A 23,572-nucleotide genomic window follows, 5' to 3' on the forward strand; every position below is an offset into this window, starting at 1 on the left:
ACAGTAGCGTTTTGAAATTCATATATTTTTTCCAATCAAATGGTATTCTTATAATAGTACAGTGGTACCTCGGTTCTCAAACTTAATTGGTTCAGGAAGGCAGTTTGAGAACCAAGCAGTGTTTCCCATAGAAAATTATGTAAATGTGTTTAATTGGTTTCAGCACCAACCAATAATTAGCTACAATACTCATTTATTACATTGAAAAGTCCCCAGTTTAATCATTGCAGGACAGTACAGAGCAGCACTATACTGTACAGGACATTACAGAACAGCACTATACTGTACGGGACATTACAGAACAGCACTATATACTGTACAGGACATTACAGAGCAGCACTATATACTGTACAGGACATTACAGAACAGCACTATATACTGTACAGTACATTATACACAAGAAACATTCAACAAAACCAGTAGTCACCAATGGTACAACCAACAATCCACACTCCCCAAAACATTCGGATACTGAGCAAAGTTTAAATTCTGAACGTTACTTCCAGGTAAATTTTTGTTTGAATACCGCAGTATTACTGTACTTTAAGACTGGGGGCCCGAAAAGTGTTTGAGAACCAAAGCAAACTTTCCTATACTGTTTGAGTTCCAAGCAGTTTGAGAACCGAGGTACCACTGTATGTATAAACTTCATTCTGTGTATTTCCTAAATTAAAGTGGTTATTCCATTAAAAATATTATAACTACATAGAACATATTAAAATCACTCATTTTGTCATATTAGGCAAGGACAGCGGAGCAGGTGCCAGCGTCACGGCTACACCTGTCCTTTGTCATCCTGGTCTCATATACTGACACTTACCTTCCACCAAGAAGAGTGGATAGGTAACTATACATTTATTATTTACTATATATAAAGCAAGGGCTGCACGGACATCACTAATGATGTCTGTGCAGCCCTTACAGCATAAAAATCGAGTCGTATAATAAATTATAAATACTGGGTGTCAACATAGAATTATTAGATAATTTGTTTCATACTCTTTTCTACCTGATTGATAGGTGGGTGCTTCTGTAATGAGATCTAGTAAAACATGCAAGAACCGAAGATGCTCTTCATTTGACAATTGGATGGCCATCTAAGTTGACTTATGAGTCTTATAATATGTTGCCCGTTGAAACCATTCTATTCAGTGATGGTAGCAGGAGTTCATATTAACAAATTTATATTTTGAAAGTCAATGGAGAAAATAATTAACACCTGTTTGGACTATACTGCCCAGTTTTCTTTGTTGTTTTAATTTTTGCATTCTAAAAGCTAATACACTGTGGATTTTTTTTTAATCAACATTGCCATTTGCCATGAGCCTGCTCCATTCATCCTGGTATGTACTTGTATGGTGTACAGTATGTTGAGAAGGGGTTATCAATTTCTGTGCCAATGAAACAGATATTTAAACATTTATAGACATGGACTTCCAGGAATTGTGTTATTGATCTCTTTACAGCCCTAGACTACCAGGAATGCAAACGTTAACTCTTTCTATGCTTTAGATGACTATCGTTAGATTAACTCATTAGCTGCCTTACACAACCAGGGAAGGTGTAACTAATCTCATGTTTAGTATAGATCTTAAAGACCACCAGGGTCGCTGCCACATATCACTAGACTTTCTGATATGACCATATTATCTGCCTTATATGTCAGGGATGTTACTTTACACCCAATAACTGCCCACTCTAATTGCCCCACTCACTGGTCACAAAGACTTAGTGATAACGTTGGCCATTATTGGAGTAATCCAAGAGTTAAAAACAGCAATACTCACTCTCCTAACTCCAATGTCCCTTATCAGGTCAAGAGTCTACCACATTGGGTCTTGATACTGCCCAACAACATCAGAAGACAGTGAGGGGCACCTGGACTCAATGAGCAGGCCAAGATTTAATTGAAAAGAATATTCTGTTCTGGGGTCCAGCAGAGAAAAGTGCTCACTATACACATGCCATGACATGTGTGTGTGTGTGTGTGTGTGTGTGTGTGTGTGGGGGGGGGGCATGATTTTACCCTATACACATAATTGACATGATTTTTACTAACAAAATAAAACTTTGTTTCATAAAAATATGTAGGTTCCTTAAGGGGAACCTGTCACCCCCCGTGCCGGGGTGACAGGCTCCCGACCCCCGTTAGAGCCCCATATACTTACCTAATCCCGCCGGGTCCCGCTTCTGGAGGTGGTCGGGTGACGGAGATCTCAGCCGCTGCAGCCCTGCGCGCGCGCTGAGAGATGAGTCCAACACCCATAGAGAATGACGGAGCGCTGGACTCTCCTGTCATTCTCTATGGGTGTTGGACTCATCTCTCAGCGCGCGCGCCGGGCTGCAGCGGCTGAGATCTCCGTCACCCGACCACCTCCAGAAGCGGGACCCGGCGGGATTAGGTAAGTATATGGGGCTCTAACGGGGGGTCGGGAGCCTGTCACCCCGGCACGGGGGGTGACAGGTTCCCTTTAAGAAAACTCATGAAGATGTCTTAAAAAGGCTTAGTACACATTTTAGTAGTTGAACTCATTGTGATTAAGTTCTACTAAAATATTCATGTTCTTTTGGCAGAGCTTTTTTTACCTCTTATAGTTAGTTAAGATATAATAAAAGAAAAATTCCCAAAGCTTAAAAACGCCTTAATCTTTAAACTGAGTTTTAGTTTAAGAACAGCTGGTATTTTACAACTTGTCTAACTTTAGGAATAATCATAATTCCTATAGGGGCACATACAGTATTTCCTGAAACATTTTACAAATCTGAAATGTCTTTATGTATAGATTTAAATTATTTAATGCTTAAATTCTCATTCAGATATAAAAATGCATCCATAAAGATAAAGATTATTGCAAAACAAGTGTTGTCTATCCTATCATATAACAGGCAATCCTTTCCTATCTATAATAGCTGCTTTTATTTAAAGAAACTTCAGCCTCCTGTAGATTTGCACATTATGCAAATTACTGTATAACTAAAGCTCTGTACTGAGAAGTGTTGAGGTCATGTAGGCTGTAAAGGATGGCACAGTGGACGGAAGCTAAGGAGACTTAAGGCCCTATTCCACGGGCCAACTGACAGGAGCAAATGAGCACTATCAGCGCTCGTTTGCTCCTCGTTTCCCCCTCACTGCTGCCGCTATTCTGCTTGGCACCAGCGAGCAGGTGAATAGGGGAGGGGCCGCGTGGAGCTGCGGGGGGCTGCCCGGGGGATCGCGGATCGCCGACGCTCCTATTCCATGGAGCGATGGCAGCAGACCGTTGCTGTATCAGTCGTTTGTCTTTCAACATGTTTGAAAGACAAATGACGCAATGATCAGCTGACATGAACGATGTCGGCTGATCGTAGCTTTCAATTCCACAGGAATTCCATAGGACGATAATCGTTCCATGGAATAGGGCCTTTAGGTTTTGGGGTGGGCAGCCATGATGCTTTTTGACAGCAGATACATGTGATTACCAAGTTGTCAAGTTGTCAGTGCCAAGACACTGAGGCAAATTGATACTAGTAGGAGAGGAACTATTTAAGGTGTTTGTTTTGTTATCACTGCAAATAAGCCTGCATACAGTAAATGAGCTTGAAAGGGGAAGTCCGGGCAAAACAATTTTAAGATATGTTATTGCCCAACAAAAGTTATGAAAATTACTAATAGACACTTTTTATTGGGAAAGCATTTATAGTATATTTTCCCTGCACTTACTACAGCATGGCATGTTCAGGTCTCTGTAAAGTTGGTGATGTCACGTTACATAAACTGCAGATTCCTGCTGCTTCAGTCTGTCACACCGCTGCAGCAGGAGTCAGCAGTTTATGTGACATGACATCACCAACTTTACAGAGACCTGATCACGTCATGCTGTAGTAAGTGCAGGAAAATGCCTCATAGGCAGTGTCTATTAGTAATTTTCATAACTTTTGTTGGACAATAACATATCTTAAAATTATTTTGCCCAGACTTCCCCTTTAAGTCTGTTTAAATCCAAATAGGGCATGTGAGGCCTTTAGTGGCTTACCTGAACTGACAGATGACTAGAGACTGAGGCTGAGCATCATGAGGGTAGAGAGTGAATTAACATATAAATCAAGTCTGCTTTGGAGTTTGGACTGTGATTTTCCTGTACAACTTGCAGACTTTTGTTTATAATTTCACTGAGGTAGTAAAGGCTGGTAAATCTATTAGTCTTGGTGTGTGTGTGTGTGTGTGCCCGGGGGGGGGGGGGGGGGGGGGGCTGCTAGAAGAAAGAGTATGTTGGATTAAATGAGCTTTAAGGCTAAAGTGCCTATATCTAGGTTTAGGGAAAGCTAATTTTGTTCAATAATTTTTATTGGAAAAGTTTTTTCCAAGAATAGAAAATAGTAACAAGATAAAGGGCCCTACACACAGTACACAGAGTACAGAGTAATAAGTTGTAAGTCCACTTTGAGGAGTCCAGAAAGTCCAATGCCCAAAGGGCCACCTAGGAGTACGGCTAATCCTCATGAGCAGTCTATTGAATGTGTCCTGTGGGAGGAAAGACAGAACCCGGGCAAGAAAGCCAGGCAAGGCATGCAAATCAACACATCAGATCAGACAAGTTAGATATCTACTCCGGTGCATGGGTGTGTAAGTGGTGTTGCCTCAACAGGTCAAGGAAAGTAAGTAGGGGAGGGCTCAGCGTAGCAGCAGCAGAAGGGCTTTTCCTAAGGGGTCGGGGGGGGGGGGGGGTCTGGCACAGAGAGTAGAGAGACCTGGCTAGTTCAGAAAGTTTGGGGAAAAGAGAACCAGTAGGAGTGGTTGATGTATTATAGGCCACTGGAGACTTGGCTTGAGTTGGGTAACAGCTATTATAGTTCTGTTGTTCTGTAAAAATAGAAACCAGCTATTATTATTATTATTATTATTATTATTATTATTATTATATAAAGTAAAGGCTCCTGAACCTAAGTAGAGCAAGGTAGATAGATGGTGACATGAAACCTATGCTCCCTAAATCACTCTATGAAGTATATTATGTGATACAGCTGTAGCCTGTCTCTTTTCTTCCTGTTCTCTCTCAAAAAACAGCAGTACCAGATTCTGATCCATAGGCCAGACTAGAGAAGCTGCACACAATAGAGGTAGAAAGTGTGATCAGTGAGTATTATAACCCTGCAGCTCATCACTGCATAGACTCACCTACTATCACTGCTCACCTGGCCTCTTATAGAAGGCAGAATTTCCATCTTCGGAAGTACCCTGTACATAAGAGACATTCAGAAGTACAATGAGTCTAGAGCTGGGTGGGGAGGGGTCTTAGAGCTTTCAGGAGGGATCTAAAAAGTGATTATCTAATCTAGTTATTCACCTGAAGTCAGTAAGAAAGTCTCAGATCCTGTCTACATATTATGGTGCGTTTACACGAAACGATAATTGGCCCGATCGTACGATTAACGATGTCAGAGTAACGATTTTTTTCATAACGATCAACGTTTATACGGTACGATATCGTACGGAAAATTCGTTTTGCGATCGTTTTGCGATCCTTAAGCCTATCTCACACATTGGTTAAATCGGCGAACGACTGTTCACACGGAACGATCTGCAAATTTTTTGCGAACGACAAACGACGATTTCCTAACATGTTGAAAGGTCAAAATGAACGATTTCTCATTCGTCGTTTGATCGTTCGCTGCGTTTACACGTACGATTATCGTTTGAATTCAATCGTTATCGTGCAAATTCGCACGATAATCGTTAAATGTAAACGCACCTTTACAGCAAGTAATTTACTGGTTGTCAGACTGCTAGTTACAATTACCCAGCTGCAACAGGTGTAAGTGGAATTTTATTCCAACATGTCCTTTATACTTAATTCTTGGTATACATGTCCTAAAACAGTAACAAGAACATGTTGTGTCCTTGTTCCAGTGACTACAGTTTTGTCATGGAATGATTGAAAGAAGCTAACATCAAATATACTGTGCTTCAATGACTTTCATGGTTATGTTACAGGGTATACAAGGTGAACACTCACCCAATCTCTGTAAATACCTATCAATGGCCTTCATTTTGCTTCAACGCTTATAGTTGTTAGCAGCAAAAAAAAATAAATGTAATTTCTGCCTAAAACACCCACACAACAAAAAGTGTGTTTCCATACAAGTTGGTACAACATAAATGCATCATACTGATGTAACCTTTTAGACATGTTCTAAGAGCTCAGTCTGGGCTAAAGCATCATTTAAAATTTCTCAAACCATGACTCCTTATATGATAGGAAGGTGACTTTGCCAGCCCTTTAATCAGGGGCAGATTAACTTTACCATAGGCCCGGGGCTGTTTACCAAGGCTGGGCCCCCCTACCCCACTGTAACTATATCTTTAGTACTGCCCCTCCATTGTGCAGACTGTACTGGACCTGTGGTGACATCATTGCCACATGATAAGGTCCTTCAGTATGTTCTTTAATGTTACTGAATTGTCTCCCAGCTACAGTTTTGCCCTGATTTGTGCAAAATAGTGGTTAAAAAAGCAGCAATTTTTAGCAAATCATGGCAGAACTGTAGCCAGGAGACAGTACACCACAGAAAGTATAAGTCTGTTTGGGTGGCCATGGGGCCCCCAGGAGCTCAGGGCCCGGGGCTACTGCCCGAAACGGACCTATTATAATCTGCTACTGCCTTGAATGGGTATTCCCCTAAGAATTAACTTTTTATTATGTTGTTGTCCAGATGCAGAAGATAGCAAAAGAGCCTATTCTTACCTTTCTCCTCCAATGTCCTCTTTATCGTCTTTAGTTCCCGGCTATACAATCCTACTTCCACTTCTGAGAAGGATTCATCTGCCAGTGACAGCCCACTCAGCCAATCAGGGGCTGAAATGCTGTCTCAGCTTAGTCAGTGATTGGCTGAGCAGGCTGTCATTGCCAGATAAGTCCATCTAAGAAGGGGAGACGGGGTTGTTTAGTTGGGGGCCGAAAATGATGTAGGAGGACAGAGAGGGAGTTCTAAGTGGTAAGAATAGGTTATTTGTTATGTTCTGTGTCTGAGCAGCAACAAATTTTAAGTTAATTTTGAGTGGAATACCTCTTTAATTTACTCCTATAAAAAGGTGCATTAAATTTCAATTTTCAATCACAGCAGAATTCTCTCAAAAAGCTAGTGACTGGCAAAATAAACTTTTAACGACTTATTTATCTTTGGATCGGCTAAGTATATGTCATCTACTGGTAAATTAGAGAATGCCTGTCATCAAAAACTACTTTTGACATGTCATTAGACATGTCCAAGTTATTGATCAGAGCGGGTCAGGATAAAGAAATTCCTGGGAGCACGCCGAGTAAAGCAGTGACTGAGAATTTTTCCTACCCTGTGCAGAACAAGTGAGAGGGACCACATTCTACATAACAGTATTACCTAAATTTAACTCCCCATCTCCCATCATCTAAACCTGAGTTCTGGGGACTGGGGACTGGGGACTGCCAAAATCTGTTGCTTTCTATGCACCTTGAGTCAAGTAATGAGAGCCTGAGTTTGATCATCTTAACAGCATAATATTAAAGCACTCAAAGTCCATCCCACCTGACACCACATAAAGATGTGATGGGGGAATCTAGCCAACATCATCTGTGCAGCTCCCTTAGCCTTGATCCAACCCATGATGCTTGAGGGCATCCTATGAGGTCCTGTAGTGTCACACTACGTGTTTTGTTTTCTTCTTTAACACCTTGGTAAAACTGTATCACTCTAGTGTCACAGCACAAGACAAGTTGGCCGCTGTTCCTTACTCCAACCACTAAATGTCACTCAGCAGACAGCACAGCTAAAGATAACGCTAGGTTTTAGCTACACACACCCTGTGGTCTCTTTAGGCTACAGTTCCTGAAGTTATTCATTCTTGTTCCAGAGATAAGCGCAGACCTTTCCACTAGGCTAGCTACCTAACCACAGGGCCGTATTTACCACTAGGCACCGGCCCACGGGTGCCTGGTCCGCGACCGGGGGGGGGGGGGGGGTTTGGTTTGTGCCGCTTCGGTCCGGTGAGCTTCCGGCACACGCTGCCTCTTATCACTGGCCGGAAGCTCACAGCTGCAGCCCTGCGGTCCTTCTCTCCTGCTCGGCAGCGGCGCACGTGACGTCATCGCGCCGAGCAGGAGAGAAGTTCCTGGACTGCGGGGCTGCAGCTGTGAGCTTCCGGCCAGTGATAGAGGCAGCGTGTGCCGGAAGCTCACCGGACCAAAGCTGCATGGGAAGGGGGGACCTGCCAAGCCTGCCTCACCTGCCTCTGCTCCCCCGGCCGCTCCCTCTTCCCCCAGCCTCTCCTCCTGTACCCCCCCTCCAGCCTCTCCTCCTGTACCCCCCCTCCTGTACCCCCCTCCAGCCTCTCCTCTTGTACCCCCCTGCCTCTCCTCCTGTACCCCCCCTCCAGCCTCTCCTCCTGTACCCCCTCTAGCCTCTCCTCCTGCACCCCACAGCCTCTCCTCCTGCACCCCACAGCCTCTCCCCCAGCCTCTCCTCCTGCACCCCCAGCCTCTCCTCCTGCAACCCCCAGCCTCTCCTCCTGCACCCCACACCCTCTCCCCCAGCCTCTCCTCCTGCACCCCCAGCCTCTCCCCCAGCCTCTCCTCCTGCACCCCACAGCCTCTCCCCTGGCCTCTCCTCCTGCACCCTACAGCCTCTCCTCCTGCAACCCCCAGCCTCTCCTCCTGCACCCCACACCCTCTCCCCCAGCCTCTCCTCCTGCACCCCCCAGCCTCTCCTCCTGCACCCCCAGCCTCTCCTCCTGCACCCCACAGCCTCTCAACCTGCACCCCACAGCCTCTCCTCCTGCACCCCACAGCCTCTCTTCCTGCACCCCACAGCCTCTCTTCCTGCACCCCACAGCCTCTCCCCCAGCCTCTCCTCCTGCACCCCCCAGCCTCTCCTCCTGCAACCCCCAGCCTCTCCTCGTGCACCCCACACCCTCTCCCCCAGCCTCTCCTCCTGCACCCCCCAGCCTCTCCCCCAGCCTCTCCTCCTGCACCCCCCAGCCTCTCCTCCTGCACCCCCAGCCTCTCCTCCTGCACCCCAAGCCTCTCCTCCTGCACCCCCCAGCCTCTCCTCCTGCACCCCCAGCCTCTCCTCCTGCACCCCACAGCCTCTCCCCCAGACTCTCCTCCTGCACCCCCCAGCCTCTCCTCCTGCAACCCCCAGCCTCTCCTCCTGCAACCCCCAGCCTCTCCTCCTGCACCCCCAGCCTCTCCTCCTGCACCCCAAGCCTCTCCACCAGCACCCCCAGCTGCTCTCCCTGCCCCCCAGCTGCTCCTCCTGCCCCCCATCTTCTCCCCCTGCCCCATCTGCTCCTCCGCCTGTCCCCCATCTTCTCCCCCTGCCACCCCAGCTGTCCAATCTTCTCCCTGCCACCCTAGCTGCCCCCTATCTGCTCCCCCTGCCTGCCACCCCAGCTGCTCCTCCTGCCCCCCATCTACTCCCCCTGCCACCCCAGCTGCTGCCCCTGAGCTGATCCCTTTGCCCCACATTGCTCCCTCTGCCCTCCCCAGCTGCTCCCCCTGCCCCTCTCACCCCAGCTGCTCCCCCTGCCCCCATCTACTACCCCTGCCCCTCACCCCAGCTGCTCCCCCTGCCCCCCATCTGCTCCTCCTCCTGTCCCCATTCACTCCCCCTGCCCCCAGCTGCTCCCTCTGCCTCCCCAGATTCTCCCCCTGCCACCCCTAGCTGCTCCCCCTCCCCATCACCCCAGCTGCTCTCCTTCCCCCTGTCACCCCAGCTTCTCCCCTTCACCCCAGTGGCTTCCCCTGCCACCCCCAGCTGCCTCCCTTCCCCAGTCACCCCTAGCTGCCTGCTTGCAGACTAGTTGTAGTCGGAGAAGTCTTCTTGATTGCTGCGCCAGATGGAGAAGAAAGCAAAAAGAGAGCGACGGCAATCGGAGAAGACGTCACCTGTGAGTCATTAGTAACTGCACTGTAATCACTTCTATAGTGTGCAGAGCCTGTGTACCATTGGGGTCTAAATGGGTCAGTGTATTGTTTGCGGTAGTGTACTGACACAGCCCCGCGGTCACTACAGTACACTAGCGCAAACTTTTAAACTAGGACCCAACTACAACAACCGCAGGCACTACAACTCCCAGCATATGCTGAGGGCTGCAGACTGTCAGTAAATGCTGGGAGTTGTAGTGCCTGCAGCTGTTGCAGTTGGGTCCTAGGTGCATTATACACTGGATGCTTTGTAGCATATAAGAATACATAGATCTGTGGGGGCTCAGTGCAGGGACGTGACCCCAGAACATCACTAATAGGGGATAGTGGTAGATGTTTTTGTTCTATTCCCTATTAGTGATGTTCTGGGGTCACTTCCCTGCACTGAGCCCCCACAGATCTTTGTATTCTTATATGCCACAAAGCATCCAGTTTATAGGACCCAACTACAACAGCTGCAGGCACTACAACTCCCAGCATGTACTGACAGTCTGCAGCCCTCAGAGTATGCTGGGAGTTGTAGTACAGTGTAGACAGATGTATTGCTGGACCTTCAGGGCTGATGGTTGTCACCCACACATTGCAGCCACCAGGAGTCTCTGCACACAGTGATTTATTACAGGGTTGTCCTCTCAGAGACTACAACTCCCAGCATACCCACGGGTGCCTGGTCCGCGACCGGGGGGGGGGGGGTTTGGTTTGTGCCGCTTCGGTCCGGTGAGCTTCCGGCACACGCTGCCTCTTATCACTGGCCGGAAGCTCACAGCTGCAGCCCTGCGGTCCTTCTCTCCTGCTCGGCAGCGGCGCACGTGACGTCATCGCGCCGAGCAGGAGAGAAGTTCCTGGACTGCGGGGCTGCAGCTGTGAGCTTCCGGCCAGTGATAGAGGCAGCGTGTGCCGGAAGCTCACCGGACCAAAGCTGCATGGGAAGGGGGGACCTGCCAAGCCTGCCTCACCTGCCTCTGCTCCCCCGGCCGCTCCCTCTTCCCCCAGCTTCTCCTCCTGTACCCCCCCTCCAGCCTCTCCTCCTGTACCCCCCCTCCTGTACCCCCCTCCAGCCTCTCCTCTTGTACCCCCCTGCCTCTCCTCCTGTACCCCCCCTCCAGCCTCTCCTCCTGTACCCCCTCTAGCCTCTCCTCCTGCACCCCACAGCCTCTCCTCCTGCACCCCACAGCCTCTCCCCCAGCCTCTCCTCCTGCACCCCCAGCCTCTCCTCCTGCAACCCCCAGCCTCTCCTCCTGCACCCCACACCCTCTCCCCCAGCCTCTCCTCCTGCACCCCCAGCCTCTCCCCCAGCCTCTCCTCCTGCACCCCACAGCCTCTCCCCTGGCCTCTCCTCCTGCACCCTACAGCCTCTCCTCCTGCAACCCCCAGCCTCTCCTCCTGCACCCCACACCCTCTCCCCCAGCCTCTCCTCCTGCACCCCCCAGCCTCTCCTCCTGCACCCCCCAGCCTCTCCTCCTGCACCCCACAGCCTCTCAACCTGCACCCCACAGCCTCTCCTCCTGCACCCCACAGCCTCTCTTCCTGCACCCCACAGCCTCTCCAACAGCCTCTCCTCCTGCACCCCCCAGCCTCTCCTCCTGCACCCCCCAGCCTCTCCTCCTGCAACCCCCAGCCTCTCCTCGTGCACCCCACACCCTCTCCCCCAGCCTCTCCTCCTGCACCCCCCAGCCTCTCCCCCAGCCTCTCCTCCTGCACCCCCCAGCCTCTCCTCCTGCACCCCCAGCCTCTCCTCCTGCACCCCAAGCCTCTCCTCCTGCACCCCCCAGCCTCTCCTCCTGCACCCCCAGCCTCTCCTCCTGCACCCCACAGCCTCTCCCCCAGACTCTCCTCCTGCACCCCCCAGCCTCTCCTCCTGCAACCCCCAGCCTCTCCTCCTGCAACCCCCAGCCTCTCCTCCTGCACCCCCAGCCTCTCCTCCTGCACCCCAAGCCTCTCCTCCTGCACCCCCCAGCCTCTCCTCCTGCACCCCCAGCCTCTCCTCCTGCACCCCACAGCCTCTCCCCCAGACTCTCCTCCTGCACCCCCCAGCCTCTCCTCCTGCAACCCCCAGCCTCTCCTCCTGCACCCCACACCCTCTCCCCCAGCCTCTCCTCCTGCACACCACAGCCTCTCCCCCAGACTCTCCTCCTGCACCCCCCAGCCTCTCCTCCTGCAACCCCCAGCCTCTCCTCCTGCACCCCACACCCTCTCCCCCAGCCTCTCCTCCTGCACCCCCCAGCCTCTCCTCCTGCCCCCCCCAGCCTCTCCACCAGCACCCCCAGCTGCTCTCCCTGCCCCCCAGCTGCTCCTCCTGCCCCCCATCTTCTCCCCCTGCCCCATCTGCTCCTCCGCCTGTCCCCCATCTTCTCCCCCTGCCACCCCAGCTGTCCAATCTTCTCCCTGCCACCCTAGCTGCCCCCTATCTGCTCCCCCTGCCTGCCACCCCAGCTGCTCCTCCTGCCCCCCATCTACTCCCCCTGCCACCCCAGCTGCTGCCCCTGAGCTGATCCCTTTGCCCCACATTGCTCCCTCTGCCCTCCCCAGCTGCTCCCCCTGCCCCTCTCACCCCAGCTGCTCCCCCTGCCCCCATCTACTACCCCTGCCCCTCACCCCAGCTGCTCCCCCTGCCCCCCATCTGCTCCTCCTCCTGTCCCCATTCACTCCCCCTGCCCCCAGCTGCTCCCTCTGCCTCCCCAGATTCTCCCCCTGCCACCCCTAGCTGCTCCCCCTCCCCGTCACCCCAGCTGCTCTCCTTCCCCCTGTCACCCCAGCTTCTCCCCTTCACCCCAGTGGCTTCCCCTGCCACCCCCAGCTGCCTCCCTTCCCCAGTCACCCCTAGCTGCCTGCTTGCAGACTAGTTGTAGTCGGAGAAGTCTTCTTGATTGCTGCGCCAGATGGAGAAGAAAGCAAAAAGAGAGCGACGGCAATCGGAGAAGACGTCACCTGTGAGTCATTAGTAACTGCACTGTAATCACTTCTATAGTGTGCAGAGCCTGTGTACCATTGGGGTCTAAATGGGTCAGTGTATTGTTTGCGGTAGTGTACTGACACAGCCCCGCGGTCACTACAGTACACTAGCGCAAACTTTTAAACTAGGACCCAACTACAACAACCGCAGGCACTACAACTCCCAGCATATGCTGAGGGCTGCAGACTGTCAGTAAATGCTGGGAGTTGTAGTGCCTGCAGCTGTTGCAGTTGGGTCCTAGGTGCATTATACACTGGATGCTTTGTAGCATATAAGAATACATAGATCTGTGGGGGCTCAGTGCAGGGACGTGACCCCAGAACATCACTAATAGGGGATAGTGGTAGATGTTTTTGTTCTATTCCCTATTAGTGATGTTCTGGGGTCACTTCCCTGCACTGAGCCCCCACAGATCTTTGTATTCTTATATGCCACAAAGCATCCAGTTTATAGGACCCAACTACAACAGCTGCAGGCACTACAACTCCCAGCATGTACTGACAGTCTGCAGCCCTCAGAGTATGCTGGGAGTTGTAGTACAGTGTAGACAGATGTATTGCTGGACCTTCAGGGCTGATGGTTGTCACCCACACATTGCAGCCACCAGGAGTCTCTGCACACAGTGATTTATTACAGGGTTGTCCTCTCAGAGACTACAACTCCCAGCATACCCTGAGAGCTGTATAAATGTAGGGATTTGTCATAGATACAGATGAATTCAGGAAAGGAGCGGGTCAGCATGTCGTGTCTCACTGGTTCTATATTGGTGGGCCCCAGGTCCCCCAGTCCGACACTGGACAGAAGCGGTCCCCAAACTAAGACGTCCCCGGCCTCCTTCCTTCCTCCATCACATTTGTTTGATGAGAACAGCGGGCATCAAGCAGAGCGGCACCCAAGGGCCAGGGTATATACCATGCATGTACAGTAATGGGGGGGGGGGGGCGCCTCAGCGTGCAAAGTGCCTAGGGCAGCATAAACTCTAAATACAGGCCTGCCTAACCACCATGGGTTGCTAGACAAGACTACTAGGGAAACCAGAGACAAGGGAGCTTCAACCCTTGCCTATGCCGAGACAGACTAGATAATACAGGACAGTATACCACCTTAGAAAAGGGACGGACAAACTCAAGACTGGGCCTTCAGTAAAGCACAGAGCACAGTGCAAGCTCTCTACTGACAAGACGCTCAGCTTCGTAGGAAGGACACTACAAGCCAGCTCCAAGTACTTGAGCATTGTTTGTAATGGTTTGCACTAAGATAACTTTTTCTAGTAAAGTTTACAAGTTGTTATAGGTTGGATTAAAAATAGTTGGATAGTGGATTAAAAACACAGAAAGGATCTGTCCACACAATGTTAAAATTGAGTGGATAGCCGCCATATAATAATAAATAACTGCTATTATTTCAATATAACAGCCGTTGTTTTAAAATAACAGCAAATATTTGCCATTAAATGGCGGCCATCAACTCAATTTCAACATTGTGTGAACAGATCCCTTCAGTGTTTTCAATCCACTCCTGGTTTTGGTTGCAATATGAGGACCACAATACTGACTGAAATATACATAGTGTGAACCCAGCTTTAAAGTGGCTCTAACACCTCAAACCTATTCTAATCAAGGCCCGATTGCTTTGTTTCCGGGGGTGGGTGTTACCGCTGTTGGCCACTGTGCAGGCCCAACATCAGTACCAGCAACCTGGTCCATGGTAATCCATTGAGCCTGCCTGTCTATGACAGCTGTGGCACCTCAAATCCAAACCAATTTGCAGGTTCTGTGCCCATGTAAAATTCCTTCTGGGCATCTCACCGCATGAACCTGCAGTATTTATTCGTAACATATTGAATCCATTGTAAAATATTGTATGTTGACTAAAACAATATATACCAGTTATATACTATACTACTATAATAGTGTTTACAGTTGAAAATACTCCTAAATAATCCATAGACAAACACTCGCCAGATCTGTGTATGATGCAGATAACGCTTATTGAAATCATATTTAATAAGAGGGGAAACATCAGTTCTCAAAATATTTTTCATGTCGCCATGGCAACAAAAACACAATTGAGGCCTGGCTATGCTGCTTGTTCACTGACCAAGGATATTCATTATACACTGATAAAAAATAGAAAAGATTTTAGTGAAGCCTTGACATGTCGAAGAAAGAAGAAATGAGTTTCTGCACAAACGTAAATGTGTAAACAGTGATATGTAATAAAAGCACATACAAGAATAGTAATGTATAAAACAATTATATGGTCTAATGACTGTGCTCTTCCCTTTTATTTTTAGAGGTTATGTGAATAATAGTTTTATTCTCACTATTGCTGCAGTTGGGAGTGCTACCATACTAATGCTACTGCTACCAATGAAAATAGCTTAAAGAAGTTTCAACATGGTTAAAACAAACAATCCTTACAGATTTAGCATCCACACTGTGTAACAGTACAGTGCCAACATCTTGTCAGAGTAGCATGCTAGATTGTAATCAACTTGGCCACATGTGAAAGGTGAGTGGTGATGCACAGGTGATGACAGGTGTCAAATTTGCAGCTCTCCAGGCATGATGGAAATTGTAGTTTTCCAACAGCTGGAGGGCCGTGAGTTTGATACCCCTGCTATGCTGTATGAATTGTTACTCATTAACAAAGGTGGGTGAAGGTGCACAAATAATTTGACAAGTAAGGTGTGAGAGCAAAGATACACACTGTACAGCATGCATTGCCATTTACCTATCTTACAGTATGCTACACCAATAGGGTAGAGCACCATACAAACAATATATCTGGTTGCTGTTACTTTTGCACATCTGCTATTCCCTCACCACCATGCCACCATTGCTTGGGTGTCAGACTAATCTCATAAAATGGCTTAGACTGCCCGATCAGCTAATCACTGGCAGAGGTGGGTCACCCCAATGAGAAGTGATTTCCTCGGTGAGAAGACCAGGTACCAGGAAGCAGAGATCTGTGCCATCCTGGGCAGTGTTTGAATGACTTTGTTTTATTTATTGGATCAAGAAATGTAATTTGACAATCCTGGGCCCCATGTATCTAAAAAATCTGTTATCTGTCCAATGTACTATATAATACAGGTGTCCTCTTGAAACCCAAAGAGTCCATTTGACCGACTATTGCACCAAGGCTGAGTGCGATTACATTGTCTACCTCTTTGTGTATATGCCGCTACTTGGATCTAGCCACCAGACAGTATGAATCCTGCCCTACTCCTACCTACTCTTTTTACATATCAAAATCCATATGTATGGTATGACCCTTTGCGTGGATAAGCACCATGCATCATAAATGACCATATGTACAGCGGAAGCGAAAAATCCAACTTAATTTCCATTCAAGAGATGATGTGACACAAAGAGCTATAATTGCAGGACTGGATGTATGATACGTATCACTAATAACAATTGTATAGTTCTAAAATTAGATGAATGTTAAATTAAACCTAAAGTATATATGAGATATAGGAAATTAGACACTTTATGTTTTTATAACATTATAACATGTACTGTAATAATATTGGGCTCAGTAGATTACAGGGATGAAATTGTTGGCACAAAAAAAAAAAAAAAACTTCACACAGCAGTATACATTTTCAATCTTGTCGCAGCCAGCTTTATTTAATAATCCATGGCAAACAGTGCAAATCAAAAATCCCATTTTACAAAATCAATCCTGGCTGTCTAGTCTCTAACTAAATCTTAAACTCCAACCTTAGCTGTCCCTCCCTGAGAGGCCAAAACCAGGGAGTGTAGTTGGAGTACAAGATGCTCTTTTTTCCCACAATTCCAATAACCAGGTCCTGATTTGGCCAGACCCGAACTGAAATAGTACATTTTCCTATACTTGACTGCTTCATTATGACTAATTTACTGGCAAACATATCCTACCTTAGCAGCCACACTGTCACATCATAGGCTTAACTAAACAATGGCATACCAGTAAACACAGAATGGAATTTAAAAGCTATGAAATAAGTTAAAAATAAAGAAAATAAGAAAATACATTTACAGCTACACAAATGTTAGAAGCATATCATGCAAATATAGAGGGAGAAATAAACAATGGAAATCATACCGTATTGTTGGGATGATAGTTCAGATGCAGGCCACTGTCACACAAGGGAGAAGATGTGCCACTGCTTTGGTCACTGGGTGCACCTGTTAAAAGAATATGGACTGTAGTAACATGAAAATGCAATATTAGTTGCAATTATTTATTATATAAGTGCAAATAATAAAAAAAACAACATAGGGGGTGATTTATCAAAGGGTGTAAAATTTAGACTGGTGTAAACTGCCCACAGCAACCAATCACAGCTCCTCTTTCCTTTTACCAGAGCTGGAAGCTGATTGGTTGCTGTGGCCAGTTTGCACCAGTCTAAATTTTACACCCTTTGATAAATCTTCCCCATAGTTGTGATTCTTGACAAATTATTACATTTATACAGTACTGATTTGTAAATATTTTCTATTTAAAAATCTCAAGCCTTTCAGTACTTACTAACAGCTGTATGCACTGCAGAAAGTGGTGAGTTCCTGACACAGTCCATGACAGGAACTATCCAGAGCAGGATACGTTTTCTAAGGGGATTTACTAATGCTTTGGACAGTTCCTGACACAGACAGAGGTGGCAGCAGAGAGCACTGTGTCAGACTGGAAAAAATATTGCACTTCCTGCAGGACATATAGCAGCTGATAAGTACTAGAAGGCTGGATATTTTTAATTAGAAGTAATTGACAAATCTGTATAGCTTTCTAACACCAGTTAACTTGAAAACCTTTTTTTGTTTTTCTCTGGAGTACCCCTTTAAAGGGAACCAATAAGCCCAATTGGGCTGATATGGTTCCCCGGAGCGCTGTATAAAGCTTCTGCAGCAGCCGTGGCATGTACCGGCCACGGCCGCAGCAGCAGCGTTATACCAGAGAAAAAAGAGTTTTATTCTCCGGGCGCGTGACAGACATGGGCGGGGAAGTAGTTATCTGGGAGGCTCCCCGCCTGTATCTGGTCACCGTGCTCTGCCTGTCAGCACGCTCGGAGAGGATGATTAACAGGCAGAGAGGTCAGTTACTGACCTCTCTGCCTGTCAATCATTATGCGGAGCGTGCTGACAGGCAGAGCACGGTGACTAGATACGGGCGGGGAGCCGCCCAGATGACTACTTCCCCGCCGCTGCCTGTCACGTGCCTGTCTAAACGCTGATCGTTATAAAAAAAAAATTCGAAATCGTTAATCGTATGATCAGGCGAATTATCGTTCTGTGTAAACGCAGCATTACACTACACAACTTCTGAGAGATAAGATTTCCCTCATAGGAAAATTTCCCTAACCTAAAATTTCCCAATGAGACAACTTAAGAGAGGGAGTGCTGGATGCAGAAAAAGAATTATTGTAGATCTGAAGATGACATGACACCTGGTGCTGAAAGAGTCTGCAGAAGGGACAAAGAGGAGTAATGAGGAATCCAGTAAAGAGTCAAGAAGAAAAGGCTGAGATGTTATAAAGGGAGATATCTGCTGTGTCATTTGGATAATTGCTACAACAGAGACTATGAGGGTACTGGAGACTGACAAAATAAGATTGCAAGAGGAGAGTAAACTGATACAAAGACTAATTAAGCACATGCCGAGTCCTGAGCAGCTTCCCCTCCAGGAGGCTGAGACCTAACCCTTTGCCACAAATGCCCTTTCATCACGATAGAGTCGATAATGGATGGTAGAAAGTTGTGGATTGTAAATAGCCCTACTGCATAGACTGCAACGGAAAACTGTTTAACTAAAGTTTGTTGAGAGGACAGGCCTAATTTTTCTAGTTTTTTTCCTGGCCTCCTTAAAATGCCACAAAAAAGCCCAATGCATTTTTTTCATGTATTTTCATGTTTTTGTCTTTATATGTGGATAGTTTTTGGTATTAGGATCTGAACACAGCGTTCTTCGCTAAACGCACCATCACCAGAGAAGAAGGAGTTAAGTGATCCCCTCCTTGCTGGGGCAGGTGCCAGACCTGGAACACAGAGTTTTCTGTGTTCCGGGTTGCTAAGCCAATCAGTGACAGTCTGGGCAACTGGCGGGTTAAGTTAGCCCTGTGTACCAGACTGTATTCCGTTTGGGGGGGGGAAGCTCACTGGTGGTTAGTGTTTTGAGAGCGGCCTCACAGGTATTTTAGTGGGGGTTCCCCCCCCCCCCCATGCAATTACCCTTTTTTTGTGTGTGTTCTTGTCTTTATGTGTGAATAGTGTTTGGTGCAACTTGGCGTGGGTAAGGCCCTGTGTGCCAGACTGTATTCCGTTGTGGGGGGCAAAAAGTGACAGTATGGCCTCCAGACTGTTAATTTAACCCCCTGCAGGCCAGACTGTGCTCTGTTGGGGGTAAATTTACCCTCTCAGTGTCTGTCATCGTTATTTCCTTGATCAGCCAATCAGCGGCTTAGGCGGGCTAGAGAGGTGTGGGCTAGAAAAGAGAGATAAATGCCATGCCAAAAAACCACCACGTATGTAAGGCATTTCATAAACTTCTATTGACTTTCAGCTAGTGTCTGGCCTCTGGTGTTTTTGCAAAAATAAAAAAATACGCCATGGAATTTTTACAAAATTTTAGGCCAGTCTAAGAACTGAAATTAACTGCTTCTGCTTTCTGTGCACTGATGATAGAACCCCAGGTTTACTGCTGCTGCAATAGGACTCTTAGGACACTACAATATTATAAAGCATATGTGACAGGCACTTTCTAAATTGACGCTTTAAAATACCAGCCCTGGTAACACAAGCTGCTGAGTTCCTTAACTAAGTCTTTTCTCACATTGCTCTTCCCTTTATCTTGAACATGTCTTTCACATTTAGCGGCCTTCCCATAATTCCCCTGAGCTCTGTCTTCACTCCCTCTTGTTAATTATTTTCCTTCTTCATGTCTTTCTCCTGTAATTTTCTGACTCGCCTCATATCATCCTCTTAGTGCACATGTCAGCCGCTCAGGATCTCTAACAAATGTGCTGCATCTTTTCACATAATTTAGCATGATGGGAGCTCGATTTGCACCTGGAGAAAGGTTACTAAGTATTTATATACTGTTTTAATAGATGTCAAAAGATGAGACTGGTAAAAACACTTACAAGTACAATCTTCATTCAGCGGCAACTTGAGGAAAGCAGGTGCCCTTTTTAAAAAGGAAACGGTTAATGTAACCTCTTCTCCGGCATTCCGTAAAACCTGCACCTGAAAGGGAAGAAAAATAGTTAAATAATAATCTACTATTAAACATTTACATCAGGGCTTACTGCCATTTTCTAGACATTCGATGCCAATACTACCAAACATATACAAATCAAAGCACACTTAGTTTGTTGGCAGAGAAGTATGCTGGCAGGGAAGTATGTGGAAACTATTGCTGATCCTGAGACCTGTTCAGCAGGAGTCCGGACTGATCTTGCAGCTGGGTGAGAAATAAGACTGCAAGGGTCTGGGATGTGTCTTCATTTAACAAAAAGACAGTCATATCATTCAGGTATTTACTGAATATAAACCTGATTTCTGTGTAGGAAAATAACCTGCATCAGGTACTCTAGATAGTAACTCATTTTGTTAGTATTTTTTATGGTGTCATACATTTGAACAGCCTTGGGCTTGTTTATTTATTAATATTTTTAATTCATATCCCTTGATGAACCATCTTCATAATAGGGAAACATGTTGGGATATTTGTATTTGCTTTTTATCCAAGAAAAACATATTTTCCATATTTGACTTGTTTATTATTATTATTATTTATTTATTTTTTTTACACAGCCACATTGCTGTTTGGAACCCATTTTATGATAGATCCAAATGACAATCAGTTAATATCATTGACCTCTAATGGGGTTCATAGGGTTCTGTCAAGTTCTCAGTTGTTTGAATTGAAAGAATAGGATTGAATGCTATTCTAGAGGAAAAACATAATGGGTGGCCTTGTGTGGCCATGAACCTGGTGTCAGTTGATCGTTCTTCAACCAATCTTGGTAGGTAGTAACCACTGTATGCTAGGAGTAAACAAGACCTGTATCATTTTACAGAAAAGTTTATACCATCTCCAAGTATTTAAAATATTTGCTTTGATATCCACCAATATTAAAGGATACAGAGGCAGTCCAGTCAGGAGAGTTACTTTAAATGGGTATTTATATCTAATTGCTTGAATAGGCCATCACTGTATGAATGGTCAGTGTTTCCGACCTCTGAGCCTCTGCTCAAGTTGACTTTTCTTTCCAACTGTGCAGATAACTGCAGTTGGTCCACTTCACATGAATGGAAGTGTTCTGCAGTGGCCCTGCGTAGAAAGGGTCCAGCTGCCACTCTGCAAGGAAAAACAGTGAAGGTGCCCCTTAATAATATCAGTGATTGTACCAGAGGCTGGACCGAGGGGCCTAGTTAAATGTTGATAGGCTTTGGAGCAAAAGACTGGATTGGTCCCCCCCCCCTCTATCCATCTATTGTTTTATAGATGTAGCTCCCCTCTAGCTTCAGTCAGGCAATACATAGCTAACCAATCTAGTTGGCTTAGGCAGAATCAGTAAGGAGCTAATTGTAGACCTTCAGACCTATGTACCTGTATGGACCCTTGCTGCAGTGTTTGCTCTTTTCTATATTAGAACATTAAATGCATTCTGCTCCAGGGATTCTCTTTTTGACAAGTCAAAAGTTTTTCTTAAGAGAAATCTATCTTCTTTATTTGCTGTTAAGTGTAGAAAATGCCACTCGATAGCTATTAGGGTAAAGAAGCAAAATATTCCTTTTCTGGAACTGATAGTGGTTTCCAAACTTATAAAATCTGCCTCACCATAATTGATGTAAATCAGTCATGGTGGGAAGTTGGGTTGTGCAAGTAGGCATGCCAGACTGTGGCCCTTCAACTGCTCAGCACTGCCTTTTTGATACTTGAATGAGAAATAAAAAGGTTTTTTTATTGTGGTAGAACATTCAACATGCCAGAACATTCCTTAGACAACCTGTTATGAAATCGTAAGGACAGACAGGAACACAAATAAGTGATCCCTGGCTGGCACCCTACCCGTGTCCCTACCTGCTTACCTTAGACTGCCCTAGATAACAGCGTGTAACTGGATTACAGTTCCTACGCTTAATCGGTGACCAGAGGCACTGTTGGTTCTCCATGACATCACTCGGCCCGGAGTGCACACACCAGCCGTATGAGAGGACGGCGTTGGATCTCAGTCAGACAAGTTCCTGACACAACCATTGTTAGGCTAGGTTTACATTGCATTTTTGCAATCTGTTTAACATATCCTTTTTTAATTGGTTACTTTTAACGGACAGAAAAACGTAGTCAACACTGATTTTCTGTAAGTTAAAAAAACAAAACGCATCCGCTTCGATACGTTTTTTTTTCTTATTGTAATGAAAGTCAATGGAAAAACGGATTCAAACGGATGACACATAATTGAATCCGTTTTTGCATCCATTTTTTTCCATACGCATAGGAAAAACGCAGTGTGAACCTAGCCTAAACCTCATTGATAAAATGCCAAGTAGTGTAAGTGTGTTTTTAACTTTGTTTCCATTTTTATCTCTAATCTATCAGTTTTGTGATTTCTATACTTGTATTACTTTTGCCTCTTGATGTTGCAATTTCAATGTTGAGAATTATACAGGGTGAATCAAAAGTCTGAGGAAATCCTTTTATTTCAGAAACAAAAGGAAAAAATACATATCTGAATAACCGAGCAAGTAACCTTCTAGGCCATCTCTGGAACATGGCCACCATATTGGATCAAGGACAAGTTTTTCCAATGGGATGTTGATTATAAATCATATCAAAGAAATTGATTGCCGCAATCAGATTTACAATGTCTCTTGTGGCTCAAAAGAATGTGACATGTTAATGTGTTGTGCATTAGTCTGAACACAGAGCATCACAATGTACCCAGTTTTCTTGCAACTTTGTGTTGATAACCACCATTCCATTGAAAAACTCAACCTTGATCCAATATGGCAGTTGTCAAGAGCATACAAAAATAGACCCCTCTCACTTGATGGAATATTCAGATATGTGATTTTCCCTTTTGTTTCAGAAATAAAAGGGTGTCCAGAGACATTTGACTCAACCTGTAAAAATCTTCTGACATAGCCCGTCAAATCATTTTCTTTTTGCAAAGCTGGTCATTCAGTAGCACAACATTTTGGGATAAGTTAAATCAAGAGGAAAGGTAAGGAAGGACACATCTATAAAAATTCTTCATTAGTAGATTTTTTATTTGTCCAAAAAAAGAATACATCTACCAAAAATCATAATTGTAGCCAGGTATTACACAATTTATAATGTGCTTGGCTTCACAGTGATTTATTCACATGAATGATGCATAACTTTAGCTGTCACTGTAAGGTTAAACAGCATGTACTGAAGCAGAGTACCTGCAATGCCGTCATATAGCAGCATGTGTATTTCATAACTGTCCCATTTTAATTGACAGATCTGACAATACAAGAATGTAAAATGTTATATAGTGAGTTAGATACAGCATTGTAATTGGAACTCTGCTGCCAACAGTTTACTTTGTTGTACAGTTTATAACCCAAACTATCACACTGTCTGATAAAATGTAATTACTAACTCACTCAAGAGTCTCCATTGATATGTTAGTAAATTAATTAAATATGCCAAAAATGGGTTCCGT

The 23,572-nt window shown here is 46.1% G+C and overlaps 1 protein-coding gene across 1 annotated transcript in view; it reads right to left on the reverse strand.

The window, feature by feature from the left end:
• The window catches only part of SNTG1 (syntrophin gamma 1), a 397,146-nt gene that overhangs the window by 54,499 nt on the left and 319,075 nt on the right, over positions 1–23,572 (reverse strand). Inside the window, exons 10-11 of the mRNA XM_069960047.1 lie at positions 20,015–20,117; positions 16,984–17,066 (exon numbers count right to left, since the gene is read on the reverse strand). Coding sequence (XP_069816148.1) covers positions 16,984–17,066; positions 20,015–20,117 — 186 coding nt within the window. The remainder of the gene's footprint in view (positions 1–16,983; positions 17,067–20,014; positions 20,118–23,572) is intronic.

Source organism: Dendropsophus ebraccatus, chromosome 2 (genome assembly GCF_027789765.1).
Source record: "Dendropsophus ebraccatus isolate aDenEbr1 chromosome 2, aDenEbr1.pat, whole genome shotgun sequence".
Lineage (NCBI taxonomy): Eukaryota > Metazoa > Chordata > Amphibia > Anura > Hylidae > Dendropsophus > Dendropsophus ebraccatus.